This window comes from Coenobita brevimanus, chromosome 5 (genome assembly GCF_032717465.1).
Source record: "Coenobita brevimanus isolate Jiangsu-jjx chromosome 5, ASM3271746v2, whole genome shotgun sequence".
NCBI classification, from domain to species: domain Eukaryota; kingdom Metazoa; phylum Arthropoda; class Malacostraca; order Decapoda; family Coenobitidae; genus Coenobita; species Coenobita brevimanus.
In genome coordinates, this window is record NC_136958.1 from 4519160 (window position 1) to 4536578 (window position 17419).

The following is a 17419-nucleotide window of genomic DNA, read 5'->3' on the forward strand; positions in this document are numbered from 1 at the left end:
GTGAAGGATGGAAGGAGGGATGAGGTGAAGGAAGGATGGAAAGAGGGATGAGGCGAAGGAAAGGATGAGGAAGGAAGGTGTAATATACAGACTTCAATAACCCCTTCGCCACTCAGGTGAGAACAGGTGAGATGTGTCGTAAGGAGTCACCAACCTCTACAAAAAAGGTGAACACAATCAACCTCGTAATATGTCGCACTGGATCAGGCTTTTTATCAATGTTACGTCACCTGTTCCTCATTCTAAGCTATCTATCTATCTATTGACAGACGCCATAATCCCGTCTAAGCTACTGTTATTTCCCTTATTATTATTATTATTATTATTATTATTATTATTCTAGTTTTTATTCGTCTTCCTTTTTCGTATTATTATTACTGATTATTATTATTATTATTATTATTATTATTATTATTATTATTATTATTGTTGTTGTTGTTTATTAGTCGTCTTCCTTTTACCTATATTATTGTTTTTATTCCAGTCTTCGTTTTTCCTATTATTATTATTATTATTATCATCATCATCATTATTATCCCAAGCACTGTGTTACCGTCCATCGTTAGCCGAATAAAAGATGCAAATTAGATCAATCAAATTATCCGAATTTCATAATACTCTCCTCCTCAGTCTCTTCTAACACTCCCACTAACTTTCCCAACAAATATCACTTTCCAACAATCCCTCTTCCTATCTTAACAAATCACCCTCTCCCTTCCCCCAAACACTCCTTCCCTCCCCCAAAACACCGGGCATAGATTTACAAGTTTCTCTCCTAATTTCACCGCATTTTTCTTTTACAACGCCAAAATACTTCCAGATTTACTTGTTTTATTCAGTTTCGTTCCGTTTCTCGCTTCGTTTCGTCCCGTTTCCCTTTGTTTCGTCGTTTCCCATTTAGTTTCGTCCCGTCCCTCTTTTGTAACTCCTACGATATTTCTAGCTCTCTTAACAACACGTCGCTTCACGATCCATACATTCACTACTTTCAATCCATTTTCCTTGTACAATATTTTCTTCTACGATACCTACAATACATCCAGCTAGGGTTACAATACGTCCCACCTCCGTCTCAGTTACAATCCATTTTCCTTTTACGATATTTTTACGATACCTACAATAAATCCAGCTAGGGTTACAATACGTCCCACCTCCGCCTCGTCACAATCCATTTTCCTTTTACGATATTTTTACGATACAATACATTCAGCTACGGTAACAATGCCTCCCACCTCCGCCTCGCTAGCTACAATCCATTTTCTTTTCACGATACCTACAATAAATCCAGCTACGGTAACAATGCCTCCCACCTCCGCCTCGTCACAATCCACTTTCCTTTTACGATATTTTTACGATACCTACAATACATCGAGCTAGGGTTACAATACGTCCCACCTCCGCCTCGTCACAATCCATTTTCCTTTTACGATATTTTTACGATACCTACAATACATTCAGCTACGGTAACAATGCCTCCCACCTCCGCCTCCCTCCAAGATGTATCGACCCACAAACTGCAGTGTCGGAGCTCTAGTGAGAAAGGCAGGGTAGGGGGAAGGAGAAAATGGAGAGAGAGAGAGAGAGAGAGAAAGGGAGAAAGGGAGGGGGGCTGGAAGGGGAAGAAGAGAGGGAATGGTGAGAGGAAAGAGACAATTTAGCAGGGATTGAAGGGGAAGAGGAGAAAAGGGTAGAAGGAATGGATGGGAGAAAAGGGGAGATGAAGGTACAGGGAGGAAGGAGGGAAGGGTGAAGGGAAGGAAAGTGAGGAGAGAGAGAAGGGGGTAGAGAGAATGGAAGGGAAGGAAAGACGGGGGAGATTAAGGCAGAGGAAGGAGAGAGAGGAGAAAAAGTAAATGGAAAGTTGAACCAAAAAGAAGAAACAAACTGGGCGTGAAGGGATGGAAAGGAAGAGGGGAGGAGGGAGACTGCGAGGAGAGGGGAGAAGGTAGGGGAGGGGAAATGGAACATGAGAAGGGAGCAGAAATTATGGGGCAGAGGAGAGGAGCGATGAAGAGGGGAATGGAGAGGACGGGGGTGGAGGGAAGTTGAGGAACAGAGCATAAGAAGGAAGAAGAGGATAAAGAACTTGAGAGGGCGGTAGGGAAAGGCAGACTGAGGGATGGAGAGGAAACGGATGAAGGTAGAGACAAAAGAAGGTACAGAAATATGAGGGTGAAGGAGTGGAGAGGGTGACTGGAAAGGTGTGTGGGTAGGCAGGGAGGTATACAGATAAACAGGCGTGGCAGATGAGTGAAAACGTGGTGAAGGGACAGGTAAATAGGTAGTTGATGAGGTGTGGTATAAAAGATGGTGGTAAGAGAACAGGTTGATTGGTAGGTAGGTAAAAAAAAATACGTGGTGTGGAGTAGAGGGGACGGAAAGTGTGGGGTAGGTAGGTAAATATGTGATAGTGGAGTGCAAAGGGTAGTAACTTAGAGGTAGATGGCCAGGCAGGTAAACATACGTGGTAGAGGGGGTGGTAAGTAAGGGGTAGGGTGGTAAGTAGTGTGGGGTAGGAGGGTAGGTAGGTAGTTACTATAGCAACGGGTGGCAGTTTACTCGTAAGCAATGTGCTGGTGGTGTAACCGACCCCTTCCCTCCACCCCCTTCCAGGAACACCCACCACACCCTATTTATAAAGGGGTTCAGCCGAGGAAGGGGTATTTATAAAGGATCTTAGACATTTTTTAAGGTGGACTAGTCTCCACTTAAGTAGTTTTCTTCATCATCATCATCATTATTATTATTATTATTATTATTATCATCATCATCATAAAGGCTTTTACGGTGAATTAGTTTCCCCTGCAGTAGTTATATTTATCATTATTACATCATCATTAACATCATTATGATCACCACATCCTTATCATCATCTTCATCAATCATGCAGGAGCCTAGACAAATTTTAACACTGAAGAACACTCCCCACACGTCAAATCCAATCACCATCATCATCATCATCATCAAAACCACCACCATCATCATCACCACAACCATCATCACCACCGTCGTCAACATCATCATCACAACAAACCTCTGCGATAAGCAAGTCTCCCCTACGGTAGTTTAAATCATCATCATCATCATCATCATCACCACCACCATCACCAAGACAAGCCTTCGCTGCAGCAATTTTATTAACAAAAATCAAATAATTTCTTTTCTACATTTTTCCATTTTTTTCTCACTCTAGTCTGACTTAAAAACTTTACAGCCGTATATGAAAAATCTTACACATGACTTAAGCCTGAGAATGTTTGTGAATAAGCCCCCGGGAGCAGAAAACCCACCTGTCTTTGGATCGTTTGATTGGTGTGTGTGTGTGTGTGTGTGTGTGTGTGTGTGTGTGTGTGTGTGTGAGAGAGAGAGAGAGAGAGAGAGAGAGAGAGAGAGAGAGAGAGAGAGAGAGAGAGAGAGATTAGAAACAATTCATATTAAAAAAAAATTCAGAATACACACACAAAAACTGTATACAAAACCATGAAAACATCAAATGAAAATGAAACTAAAAAAGTGATGGAATTAATTAACCTTTGCTGAGAATAGACTAGCACTTCAGGCAGCATTAAACTAGCCAGAAATAGCCCCCTCAAGAAATACTAGCCCGCGATTCTTGTGATACTCATACTAAATTCTGACTGACACACACACACACACACACACACACACACACACACACACACACACACACACACACACACACACTACCATCTCCTCTGTCTCTCTCTCTGCAACTAGATATCTCTGCAATATTAATTTCACTCTTGCACGCTATTTGCAATGAGAAACAGCCGGGCAACTGAAGGGCATTACCATAAAGGGAATTCCGACCGGTAAGTAGCCTCGTAACTCCTTCACTGCGGCGACTTATTTTCAGACGATTTTATACATATTTTTACAGGCGATTTTTTGGTCAGAGGATTCTTACAGGATTTTGACGACTTAGTTTTATTTTTTACATTTTTAGACGATATAGGATTTTTACAGACGATTTTCCTTTTTCCAGATGATTTAGAGGATTTATACAGCCGATAAAGAGGATTTATACAGGCGATCTTTTTGGTCAGACAATTTTCTTATAGGATTTTGACGAGACAGATTTCAGACGTTTTTACAGACGATTTAGGCGATTTTTATAGGCGATTTCAGACGATTTTTTGTTGGGATTTTTTTTTCAGCTGAAGGGAACGATCAAAGGACTTTTTTTTGGGGTGGGTGGGTGGGTGGGGGAGGAAGGAATGCATCTCGGAAGTAGGCCATAACTTCTTTAATACGTGTGTGTGTGTGTGTGTGTGTGTGTGTGTATAAACTGAGGTATATTCCTGTCATTATACACATACACTTCCCTGTATAGCTCATGTTTTTCCCTTTAGGGCTGTGTAGGTGTATTTTGCGATGCGTTCCAGTCTTTTATCGTACCCTGATTCCCTTTAAGTTTCCCTTTATTTAACTTTCTCATAATTTCCTGTACCTTCCCTTCGACTCCCTCTATTTCTGTGTGGGCGTATTTTGAAGTCACTCTCCCTTTATACTCCTCCCTTAACATTACGTTCCCTTTATATTTAGACTCGGAGCTGCTTTCCTGACCTTCCACACTCAACCTTCCCTTTTCATAGGTTTTCTCCCTTTACATAACAGGATCTAGTTCAAGTTGCTTTCCTGACCTTTACCCACCCACTCCCTTTTACAGCTCCGTCCTTTACATCTCTGTAAGTCTATTCTGAGGTGCCTTCGTGCCCTTTGCAACCGGACTTTCCCTTTCGGCGTGTATGGGTGTACTTCGAGATGCCTTACTTCCCTTTCTACCAGCCTCTGTCCCTTTAGAAATGTTGTCTTTCTGTGTGGGTCGGTTTCTAGGTCACACACACACACACACACACACACACACACACACACACACATCTAAAGGGAACACATATAAAGGGATCTGAGTGTGTACCGGCACGCACCTCAAAATACACCCATACAAACCTAAAGGGAACATGTACAAAGGAAACTGTGTGTGTGTGTGTGTGTGTGTGCGCGCGCGTGCGTGCGTGCGCGCACCTCCAAATACACCCACACCATCGAAAGGGCTCAGGATCTATAAAGGGAAGGGCAGGTGTGGGGGGCCAAGGAATGTACCTGCCTTCTTAACATACAGGTAAGATTCCGGTAAGACTATATATATTAAATCCATACTAGGAACTCCATAACGCCAGACCTCTTCCTAAAAACCTGAAGGCATGTCTCTTTCTCTGGGAACGGGAATATATTTGTTTTGTATTGAGCTGCTTGTGTGTGTGTGTGAGAGAGAGAGAGAGAGAGAGAGAGAGAGAGAGAGAGAGAGAGAGAGAGAGAGAGAGAAATTGGATCGTAAATTTACAACTATATCACCTTACGTAACTCAGCCTTCGAAAAAACATAGGCTCACTCTCTTGTTCATCATCCTCATTCTTCCCCTCCCTCAAAAAAAAAAAAAAAAAAAAAAAAAACATAGCTATCTTTACAGACCCACCCATGATCTTTTATTTATTTCACTCCACTCTAAACAGGGAAGAAAGGGTCAGGAAGAAGAAGAGGAGGAGGAGGAGGAGGAGGGTGGTCGTGATGACTATGATGACGATGATTGTTGTGGTTGTGATGATGATGATAATATATTCAACTTCCAAGCTTTTATTTTTTATTTCCCCATACAATAAACCATACACAAACTTTTTTCCTCACCAATTAACCGAGCCCTTCTAAAAATAAACAAATAAATAAATAGAAATGTGTACCTCTAAAAACTTTTAAAATTTTACTCAGGTTACAAAAAAAAAAAAAAAAAAAAAAAAAAAAAAAAAAAGGATAGTTGTGAAGCGAGTTATGGAGCGAATATTTGGGAGAAAGAATGTGCTGCTATGACCGAATAAACGACTGGAGCGAGTGGAAGAATGTGAAGCTTTTGTGGAGCGGGTGGAAGAATGTGGAGCGAGTGGAGCGGCGCACTGATGGCTGTTGTGGAGTTGCTGTGGCCTTAGTGGAGCGAGTTGAAGAACATATTTGTACTGTTGCCTCTGTGGATCGAGTGGAAGAGGGTTGTGGATCGAGTGTAAATGGGTGGAGGAGCATGGTGATATAGTGGATCGATTTGAAGAGGGTAGGGGTGGTTGTGGATCGAGTGGAAGAGCGAGATGGTTGCTATGGACTGAGTTTAACAGGGTGGAAGTTTAGTTGATCGAATGGAAGAGCGTCGTGACTTGTGGATCGAATGTAAGAGGTGGATAGCTGTTGTGGATCGGGTGGAAGAGGGTGGTGGTGGTTGTGGATCGAGCGGCGGAGCGAGATGGTTACTACAGACCGAGATTAACACGGTGTAAGTTCAGTGGATCGAGTGTAAGAGGTGGATAGCTGTTGTGGAAGAGGGTGGAGGTAGTTGTGGATCGAGTGGAGCGAGCGGTGGAGCGGACAATTAGAGCGTGCTGGGAGTCTGGCGTCTGGCTTATCATTACCTTCAAGTTAATGTTGGCGGCTTATACTTCCACGAAACAGGGAGGCCACAACTGGGGAGGGGAGGGGAGGGGAGGGGAGGGGAGGGGAGGGAAGGGAAGGGAGGGGAGGGAGGGGGAGAGAGTAAGGAAAGAGAAAGAGGGAGGGGAGGAAGAAGGGGGGAAATTAGAGGTGAGGAAAGGGAGAGAAAGAGATGAGGTGAAATGGGGGAAAGCTGGGAAGGAGGGAAGGTAGAAGGAAGGGAAGGAGAGTGAGGGGTGGAGGGAGGAAGGCAGAGAAGGAGGGTGAGGGGTGGAGGGAGGAAGGGAGAGATTGAGATTAATAAGAGTAAGAAGGTAGGAGGGAGGGAGGAAGGAAGGGAGGGAGGGAAGGAGGGAAGGTAGAAAGTCGGGATGAATAGGAATGAAAGAGGGATGAAGGGAGGGACTTAACAGGAAAGAGAGTGAAGGAGGGAAGGCAGAAGGAAGGGCTGGAGGGAGGGAGGGGAGACAGAAGGAAAACGGAGGGAGGGAAGATAGAAGGAAGAGAGGGAAGACACAAGGAAGGAACTGAGGGAGGAAGGGAAGGTAGAAGGAACGGAGGGAGGAAGGGAAGGTGGAAGGAACGGAGGGAGGAAGGGAAGGTGGAAGGAACGGAGGGAAGAAGGGAAGGTGGAAGGAACGGAGGGAGGAAGGGAAGGTAGAAGGAACGGAGGGAAGAAGGGAAGGTGGAAGGAATGGAGGGAGGAAGGGAAGGTAGAAGGAAGGGAGGGAGGGAGGGATGGAGTGCTTATCATTACGTTCGGGTTAATGTTGGTGGCTGTACTTCCACGAAACAGGGAGGTCGCAGCTGAGGGAGGGGAGGGGGAGGGGAGGGGAGGGTGGGAGGGAGTACTGGGAAGGAGAAGGAGGGTGAGGGGAGAGGGAGAGGGGATGTACTGGGAAGGAGAGAGAATGAGTTGAAAGTGGGGAGGGAGGAGGAAAGGGAAGAGACGGTGGAGAGAAAGAAGGGAGGGGAAGAGTGAGAGGTAATGGGAGGGGAGGGAGATTAGGTAGGGCAGAGACAGGATTCTGAAAAGGTAAGTAGCCGTCAAAGGGAGATATAAGAAGGGAAAAGGGGAGGGAGGGGGGGATGAGGTGAAGGAAGCAAGGATGGGAAGGGGTGCTGTAAAGGAAGGGAGGGGAGGGGAGAGAAATTAATAGTGGGACGAAGGGAGAAAGGGAAATAGGGAGTAATGGGAAGAAGGAAGCAAGGGAGAGGGTGTACTAAGAAGGAGGAGGGGGGAAGTGGAAGGGAGGGAGCAATGAAGAATACTAGGAAGACGTGGGAGGAAAGAATGAGGGGGAAGGGGGAGAGAGGGAGAGAAAGGAAGTACTGGGAAGGGAAGAAAAAAAAACAGGAAGGGAAAATAGAAAGTAGAGAAGGGAAGAGGGAGAGAGACAAGGGAAACGGAAGGTGAAGAGGTGGAAGGAAAGGAGAGGGAGAGAGGAGAGAGAAAAGAAGAGGGGAGGGAGAGGGGGAGAGGAGGGGAGATTACATGCTCAACGAACGGATGAAGGGGGGATGGAATTTGGGCGTGGAGGTGAAAGGAAGGGAGCGAAGCACAAAGGGTGAGAGAGAGAGAGAGAGAGAGAGAGAGAGAGAGAGAGAGAGAGAGAGAATATTACGTGACTGGAGAGGGGGTAGGGGTTAGGGGAGGGGTAAGGGGAAGTACAGATCAGAGGGGAAAACGAGGACAAGGTAGGAGGGGGGGAGGAATGAGGGCAAGATGAGAACTGGGGAAGGGGAGAGGAGGGGGAGGTGAAGGGGGAAGAGAGATATATTTAACCCCCTCCCCCTGCTACCCCCTCCCTCATTTTTCTGGTGGGGAAGTGTCAGGGAGCGTCTGGGAATAGCCTGGTATTTGTCCCTCCCTTCTCCCTTACCTCTCTCCCTTCCCCCTTCCCTTCCTTCCTCCACTTAAAAATATCTTTCTCCTTCCTTTCCTCCATCTCAAACATTCTCTTTCATTTTTTCCGTCCGTCCTCACTCTCCTTGTTTCTAATTCTCCCCTTCCTTTCATTCCCTGCTCTCTCTCCTTCCTTCCTTTCCTTTTTTCCTCTCTTTAAATCCCTCCCTCCACATCTCCCTTTCTCCCAGTCTCAAACTCTTTCCCTCCCTCTCTGCCTCTCTAAAACATCCTTCTCTCTCCGCCCTTTCCCTGTCCCAAACATTTTCCCTCTTTCCTCCACCTTCCCTCACTTCCTCCGCTTCAGACATTCTCTCTCTCTCTCCTTCCCCGTCTTTATGCAAAAAAAAAAAAAAAAAAAAAAAAAAAAAAAAAAAAAGTCGAACGGTTGGCAGCATGCAAAGGCTGTCTTAATAATTTTCTCCTTCCTTCACCTTCCCTCCCTACTCTCTCTCTCTGCCGCCCTTCCTCCCAACTCTCTCCCTCCCTCCACCTGTCTCCACTCCATCTTTCCCTCCCATTCCTCTCCAAACATTCTCTCTCTCTCTCTCTCTCTCTATCCCTGCACCTGTCTCTGTATCTCATTCCCTCCCTCCATCTCTTGCATACTCTCTCTCCCCTCACTCCCTTCGTCCTCGTCCTTCCCTCTTCCTCCCTTGTCCTTGCACTTCACTCTCTCTCTCTCTCTCTATCTATCTATCTCTATCTATCTATCTTTCACACTTTCATCACAATTCCTCGCACCAGCGCAATCTGCTTTTCTCACAACCGCTCTGATCCGTTTCACAATATCAATCTTTTTCCCTCCTAATTAAGCTCCTGTTATCATTTCCTGCTCTCTCTCTCTCTCTCTCTCTCAAGCATCATACACTCACCCTTAACCCAAAAAAAAAAAAAAAAATCACCCCACATCTCTAACTTCCTAAACACCAAGCGTTATCAGACCCGCGAATAAGGAATGGGACAACTTATTTATTACTCGCTATTCCTGAGACGGACAAAAATACCTGTTGTTCGCGAAGCATCAATCTTCCGGTGGACTATCCTTTGTTCTGCGCGGGCGGAAGGGAAGACAGGGGGAGGGAGAAAAGGGAAGGAAAATGACAGATATGGAGGTATTTCGCTCCCTTCTCGTATTACACGGCGTATATGGGCGTGTCGGGAGCTTATATATATACGGGTGTCTGTGTCCCCCGAGTGCCCATGGTTATATCGAGAGGCATTCGTGGCGTGTGTGTGTCTGCTATAGTGAAAGTTGCGGGGGAAGCGGGCGCGCGGGGATGTTGTTTGTGCGGCAACCTTGGCGACCGCTGGCGACGTGCGGCAACCCAGTCAGCTGATTCACGGAAGGCGCCCCGCTGCCGGACGTACAATACACCCAGCCGTCACCCATCGCCTATTTTCCGACACCCACCTCTATATACACCTTCCATCTAACACCCTACCTACACTAGCCACCCTCGACTGTCATTATGGCGTGGGTAGAGCTCACTTACGGAGTTTGTGGAGCTCCGTTAGATGCTTTTTTTGAGGACGTGTGCTGTACGACGCTTCAGCTGTACCGAGAAGAAACTTTCTAAAGAGCATTTCTCAGTAAACCATAAGAGGGGTGGAGGCGTGTGAGACTATATCGAGGGAACGGGAGGTTGGGGGGATGAGGTAGGGGGTTGGGGGGAGGGTATGAAGGAGGGGGGGGGATATGAGGGCGAGACTTGGAAATCCACTGAATATTCCCTTCCCTTTTTTTCTTTTTTACTGTCTTCCACTTAAATCGTTAAAATGATGCCAGTCTTCCATTTAGTCACTTAAATCTGGTGACTCCCCTTTTTGTCCTCTATTCTAGCTATTATCTAAGTATTTTATTTAGGTTAGAAGTTCCTAGTAATTAGAGGGATGCATCTAAGTACCCTACCCTAACTCGACCTAACCTAACCTAACCTACCCAATCCTAACCCAACCTAACCTGATCTAACCTCTTCTAATCTACCCTAATCTAACCTAACCCAACCTGGCCTAACCTCACCCGTTCTGAGTACAGTATATCCAAAGCCGAATAAAATCGTCTGGAGGGGAAGCACAAAAAATCCATCACCTGAATCACCCCTCAACAACAGCTGAATCAAGTACTTTAAAAAATCGTCTCCAGAGCTGAATAAAACCGTCTGAAAAGCTGCAAGAAGAAAAATAAACACGTAAATGGGGCTTGTATTCTGGTCGGTTAAGGAAGCTCCCAAACACCTCTTCCTTGGCGATTTATTTTTTGGATAAATATGGTTAATAGTTTCCTGTACGTTATTGATGCAGAGTATGGTGATACTGGAAGGATTTACGCAACATACAAAGAGGGCAGTAAGGTGAAAATAAGCAGGATAAATCGCATAGGAAAAGGTGTTAGGGAGAGTCCTCAACCGACGAGAATACAGATCAATGCTCAATTGTTTTCAGAACGCACAAAAGAGGACAGTAAAGTGTACGGTAATGAGTCGCACAGGGAAAGGTGTTAGGGAGCTTCCTCTGAGAATATGAGCCAGGGATCGATACTCACTTGTTTGTCGGTCAGCTTAGATTACAAAACAAATCGCTTGGGAAAAAGTGCTCGGGAGAATATATACGGGCCAGGGATCGAAGCTCACTTGTTTGTCGGTCGGCTTAGATTACAAAACAAATCGCTTAAGAAAAAGTGCTCGGGAGAATATATATACGGGCCAGGGATCGAAGCTCACTTGTTTGTCAGTCAGTTTTTTATCTTTCATTCGCAGGGGATCGAATTCACGGAAGGCTTAACTGGAAATTCGGAGAGGCGGGTGCGTGGGCGAGGATAAAGATCGATAAGGGACTGTCGGAAAGAGGGGCGATAATAATACTTGGGAGACATTGTTCGATAACGGATATATAACTGATAAGGGAAGGTTTACTGTCCCTTCAGTACGAGGACTTTTTATTTCCACTTAAGGTTGCTACAGATGGAAAAATGACCATGATGATGATGATGATGGTGATGATGATGATTCCAAGAAATTTTATCAACTACCAAACCATATATTAAAAGCTCTTCATTTTCCTTTAGAATACGCCCTGCTATTTTATTTTTCTTTTACTTTTTCGCTTTACGAGTTAATGAAGATGAGGAAAAATCTCGTCTATCGAAAAGAAAAATGAAAAAATTATGTCCTGGGGTTGGAGTTAATGTAAATCGGACACTAAACGGATGTAAACAACTATGGTCCCTATGCACATCGGAGTTAAAGGTGTAAATCGGAGTTAATTATGCGACAAGGGTGTAAACAACTATGACCACTAGGTACATCGGAGTTAAAGGTGTAAATCGGAGTTAATTATGCGACAAAGGTGTAAACAACTATGACCACCTTGTACACCAGAGTTAAGGGTGTAAATCGGTTTATGCGACAAAGGTGTAAACTATGACGTCACTAATACGCCACATCCACATGACGCACACCAACCAAACACCGGCATCTAAATAACACCTGATTCACAAAACACGTATTATTAAATCTCACTCTTCCAAACACCAAACGATTTCATACAACGCACATACACTCATACATTCTACGTCTCATTCTTCTAAGCACCGGTCGATTTAGTTCTTAGGTGGGTTGGAGTAGCAGCATGAGAATAGCGTCCTCGGGGTGAAAAGGCTTAAATCGCATAGGAGAAAGTGTTCCGATAATACTGATAAGAGAGGGAGATTAGCCTGGATTACCTGGGCTAAAGATAAACTGAAGAGGTGGCCAAGGTGCGGGTGGATTGAAGGTGATCTTTGAGCCCTTAGGTTACGAAAGGCCTCCACGAAGTCAGGAATTGAACTGTAGGTAGCAGGAATATAATCATCATTATCACCACCACCACTAAATATTATCACCACCACAACTACCACCAGCACCACTAATATTATCACCTCCACCACTATAATCATCACCACAACTACCATCACCACCACTATTACTGTCACCACCACAACTACCACTACCACTATGACTATCGCCACCATCATCATCATCATACCAATCAGAACTCTTTTCCCACCCAAGGACGAGGTAAGGTACAGCAGGTGTATAAAGAAATAAATGCATAAATAAAAAAATAGTCACAAGAGAACAAGTTAATCTCTTTACCACCACGATAATTTTGAGTTATTATTATAAAATTTAAAGCCTGGAATATTTTTTTTTTTTTAACTAGAGGGGTAAGATGCAGCCTTCATAAACCCTATAAGAAGATTTTCCTTAGATATTCAAAGCACCTGGGAATAGGAAAAAGATCATAATGTAAACGATTTTCTTAAGTTAAATAAATCATCTAGGAAAAAGAGGAAAAAAAAAAGAATTAACAAGGAAAACTCAAACCAACCAAAACATAAACAACAGCATCCATGACGTCACCAATACGTCACAAGGTACAGGACAAAAAATCACCTGCAGGGTAGCAAACAGGTAATCGTGCTGAAGGGGTTAAAATGACAAGGAAAACAACAGACTAGACACAAAAGCAGAACATGAATAAAAGATACAGACCCGAGATACTGTGCCGTCACCCACACGCCACAAGGTCAAGGTCAAGGTGGTCAAGTGGGTCATAAAAATCTTAGAAATGTCACGATACAGAACGAGTTAATATGACAAGGAAAACAGCTCACTTCTAAGAAACAGACATCAGCACCCATGACGTCAACAACACGTCATTGGGTCCAGGAAGAAATCACGTACAGATGACGAGAAAAACACCTACCTTCCAAAATATTAACAGGAAAAATCACGTACAGAACAGTTTGAAATGATGAGAAAAACACCAGAGTTCCAAGAGATAAACAGGAAAAATCACGTACAGAACAGGTTGAGATGAGAAAAACACCTGACTTCCAAGACATTAGGAGGAAAAAATCACGTACAGAACAGGTTAAGAGGAAAGAAAACAGCTGACTTCCAAGACATAAACAGTAGCACCCATGACATCATCGACACGTCACAGAGACCTGACGCATCGATAGAGCCTCATGACTTGACCACGATGAGGAGGAGGGGGAGGAGGAGGAGGAAGAGGAGGAGGAGGAGGAGGAGGAGGGAGCCAGTGGGTTGTCACGTGATTCACTGATAGGCTCTGTTTGTCATGGCAACGGAGCGCGGTTCATTGGAAGAAGGGGGTATGCCTGGCTGCTGGGCTATGTGTGTGCGTGTGTGTGTGTGGAGGGAGGGAGCGCTGGCAACTGGCAAGGTTCAGTGGTGGTGTGGGAGTGATTGGGTGAGGAAGTGGAGTGCGGGAAGTGGAATGTTGCAGAAAAGTGGAGCTGCTGAGTTCTGGATGCACAATAAAGAAGGTGAGAAGGGAGACGATATATAGAGTTGTGAGAGTGGTTAGATAAGGGAGCGGAGGGCTACAGAAAAGTGCAATGTTGCAGAAAGGTGGAGCTGTGGAGTTCTGGATGCACAATGCGGAAGGTGAGATGACAGTGTGGATATGTGGAGCTGAGGAAGTGTTCAGTGATGATGCAGAAGTGGTTGGGTGAGGAAGTGGAGTGTGGCAGGAAAGTGGGGCTGTATATTTCTAGATGCACAATAAGGAAGGTGAGATGGCAGTGTGGATAAGGATAAGTGGAGCTGTGTTTGCGTTCAGTGAAGTGACTCGCTGGGTGTGGAAAGGGAAGTGGGAGAAAAGTGGAGCGATACAGGAGGGTGGAGGCGTGGACTGTTGAATACATAACAAAGGTATAACAATGTAGGAATAACGCAAAATGGAGGGAAAGACGTGGAAGAGGAATTTTAAGTGTTTCAGAGTAAAAATAAAATAAAATAAAGTAGGAAAGGAGAGCCGATATTTATACAGTGCAAGAGAAATGAAGTGAGTCGAAGAGATGAAAAAAATGAAGTGTGGGAGAGATGGAAAGTGGGAGGAGGGAAAGAAAATAGAGAAAATGTGAAAGAAATTTGAGAGAAGAGCATGATATATGTAGGTAAATGTTCATGTGGAGATATGTAAGTAAGCACAGGAAGAAATAAAGAGATGAAACGGGAAAATGTGTGGAAAAATACAGCTTGCCGAGTTAGTATTTACAACTTCGGGGAAACTCTCTCTCTCTCTCTCTCTCTCTCTCTCACACACACACACACACACACACACACACACACACACACACACACACACACACACACACACACACACACGTACGAAGCACAGGTGTGGCTAACAGAGGGTGTACGCGTGGGTTGCATATGCTGTGTTGCAGGTGTGGTGTGAGGTGATTGCGTTGCATGTGATGTGTGCAACAAGAGAAGTACCGGGTAACGTTTGGTGATGTGTGTCGTGGTGTTTGAGACTCTGACACATAAACAGAATCGCAGAAAGTGAGTCTGAGTATTACTATTGTCGCTTTTGTAATGAAGGAAAGCTGTATTGCATATATAAACCGATATTTTGTGTTATGTTTGGAGAGTAGTGTTGATGAGGTGTGTCTTGTTTATTGCATGCAGGGATAATGTGTTGCATACATACGACGATGTTTTGTACCGGGCCAACTTGAATGTATTGATGATGTTGATCTTGTAGTGAAGGAATAGTGTTGCATATTTGAGGTTTTGTATTGCGTGGAGTTGAACGCAGTGCTAAAGTTATTCTGTTCTGCCGGGATAGTGTTACATATACAGTACATGACAAAGTTTTGTATTATCAACGAGTTTGAGTGTACTGCGAGTATTGTTCTTGTACTGCTGGAGCTGTACTGCAAGGTTGTTAGTATTGTGTTGCACGGATGTTGTGTTGGAGGGGTAATGTAGTGTTTGGCATGATGACGCGAGATGAATGTATTGCTAATGTTGATGTTGTGTTGCAGGGATGATGCTGGTGTGTCCTGGATGCCTGACGGGGCTGCCTGTCACCCCGTCCCCCCTGCCCCCACAACACCTCCCCGCCACGCCCGCCCTCTTCCTCACCCCGAGCCACCTCACACCCACGGGGGTCCAGCCGCCCTATGTGTGTGGCCTGACCTTCCAGATGTTAGGACAGCAGAGGAGTAGGGATTCCTGCTGCCACGTCCGGTGCTGCTGTCGCTGTTGCCCACATGCCTTTCTACCCGCCAAGATGTCACCTGCTATCCATGACCTTCGAGCCAGCTGTCTACATACTTCAGGAGGCGGGCTAGTTGAGGGACAGAAGGATACTGTAGGAGCGGCACCAACGACCCCTACTCCCTGCCCCTTCTTAGCAGCCCTCACCCCGCCCCCCCAGCACCAAGCCACACTCCTAGCCACTCCCACCAGCACCAACCCGTTCCTGACCCCGTCCCAGCCCGCCCAGGCCCCACCACAAGCGCCCCCCAGCCCGCCCCTAGACAGCGAGGACGACAGTGCGGTTCTGGCGGCGACGAGAAGAGAGCTGGAGGAGAGTGGGTGGTATTACGGTGCTGTGACGTGGCAGGAGGCGGCGGGGCTACTCAAGGGCTCGGCGGTGGGTACATTCCTGGTTCGAGACTCCTCCAGTCCACAGTGCCTCTATTCCCTTAGTGTTCAGACCACCAGAGGCCCCACTAGCGTCCGACTACACTACTCTCGTGGAAAGTTCCGGCTGGACTGCGCGGGTGCTAGCGCGGGTGGGGGGCAACAAACCCCCGAATTTGGGAGCGTGGTGGAGCTGCTGGAACACTACACCAACCTGGCCTCGTCTCACGTGTGGGTGGACCATCACGGCAACACCTTCAGTACCATAGACATCAGGAGACCGCTCAGACGATCCCCTCCTTCACTCCAGCACCTGTGTCGCCTGGCACTGAATAAGGCCTCCTCCACCACCCCCAACTTGGCCTCCTCCACCGTCCCCCACCTGCCCCCCGCCCTGGCCACCTTCCTGCGGGCGTACCCCCACACCGTCTGACATCCCACCATCCCGGGGCGCCTCGTCACCGCCCCGCCATCGTGCCAAACTCAACAACCAACAAGTGTATCTGTGATTGCCCACTCGGTAGCTAAAGGGCCTGGTGCCACTCCTAACCTGGCCCTCCACACCCCTCTCACGCCCTCCCTCTCCCTCCCCAACCCTCTCATACCCTCTCCCTCCCTCCCCAACACTCTCCCACTCTCCCTCCCCATCCCTCTCACATCCTCTCTCTCCCTCCCCAGTCATCACACACCTTCCCTCCCCACCTCTCTCACACCTTCCGTTTCCTTTTCCACACCTCTTATACCCTCTCCTTTCCTTCCCAGCCCTCTCACACCTTCTCTTTCCCTCCCCAACCCTCTCTCACCCTCCTTCTCCCTGCCCACCCCTTCCCCCTCTCTCCACACCTCTCTGTTCTCCTCTCCATCCCTCCACACGCCTCCCAGTCCCTCCCTCTCCCCCACCACCATTCCAAGGCCTTCCCTTTCCCTCCACACCCCTCTCACCCTCTCCCTATCACTCCCAAACCCACTCAGCCCTTCCAGTTCTCTCCACATTTCTCCAAGTTCCTCCCCTTCTCTCTCCACCTCTCCCAGTTCCTCCCCTTCTCTCTCCACCCCTCCCAGTTCCTCCCCTTCTCTCTCCACCCCTCCCAGTTCCTCCCCTTCGCTCTCCATCCCTCCCAGCCCCTCCTCATCAATCCCCAACTCTCCCAGCCCCTCCCTTTCCCGCCACACCTTCCCCTTCCCCGTCCCTCAATCTTCCAGCGGCACTCAAACCAGCGAGGGCGAGTGTCGGAAAACCGTACCAAGATAATGAAGCTCGTGATCTCATGCAAACCTATAGGAAACGAGAGCTTCAACAAAACTTAGAAAAGGACAGGACGAAGGAAAAAAAAAGTGTTTGTCAGTCAAAACCACAACTTCAGGGTCAAATTTTAAGTTGCATTTCTTTTATACCTTAAGTGGATGTCATGTTTTTGTCTGCTGTGTTGTTTTGTCTGTGGGTAAACACCAAAATGTCGAGGTGTCTGTGGGTGAAGTTGAACTGCGAACGGAAATATTGTAAAGCACTCTGCCCCATTTCCCCTTCCTCCTCTGCAATCCTAGTTATACACAGTCTTCTTCTCCCCTCCTC

General features: G+C 46.4%; 1 protein-coding gene across 2 annotated transcripts in view; it reads left to right on the plus strand.

Moving 5' to 3' along the window:
* The window catches only part of LOC145397939 (uncharacterized), a 23530-nt gene extending 7123 nt beyond the window's left edge, over window positions 1-16407 (plus strand). Inside the window, exons 1-2 of one of the 2 annotated variants that reach the window (XM_080270928.1) lie at window positions 13667-13733; window positions 15243-16407. In XM_080270928.1, coding sequence (XP_080127054.1) covers window positions 13685-13733; window positions 15243-16279 — 1086 coding nt within the window. In that variant the 5' untranslated portion in view covers window positions 13667-13684 and the 3' untranslated portion in view covers window positions 16280-16407. Of the gene's footprint in view, window positions 1-13666; window positions 13734-15242 lie in introns of those variants that run through there. The other variant, XM_080270930.1, reaches the window with a different exon arrangement.
* The last annotated feature ends 1012 nt before the right edge of the window (window positions 16408-17419 follow it).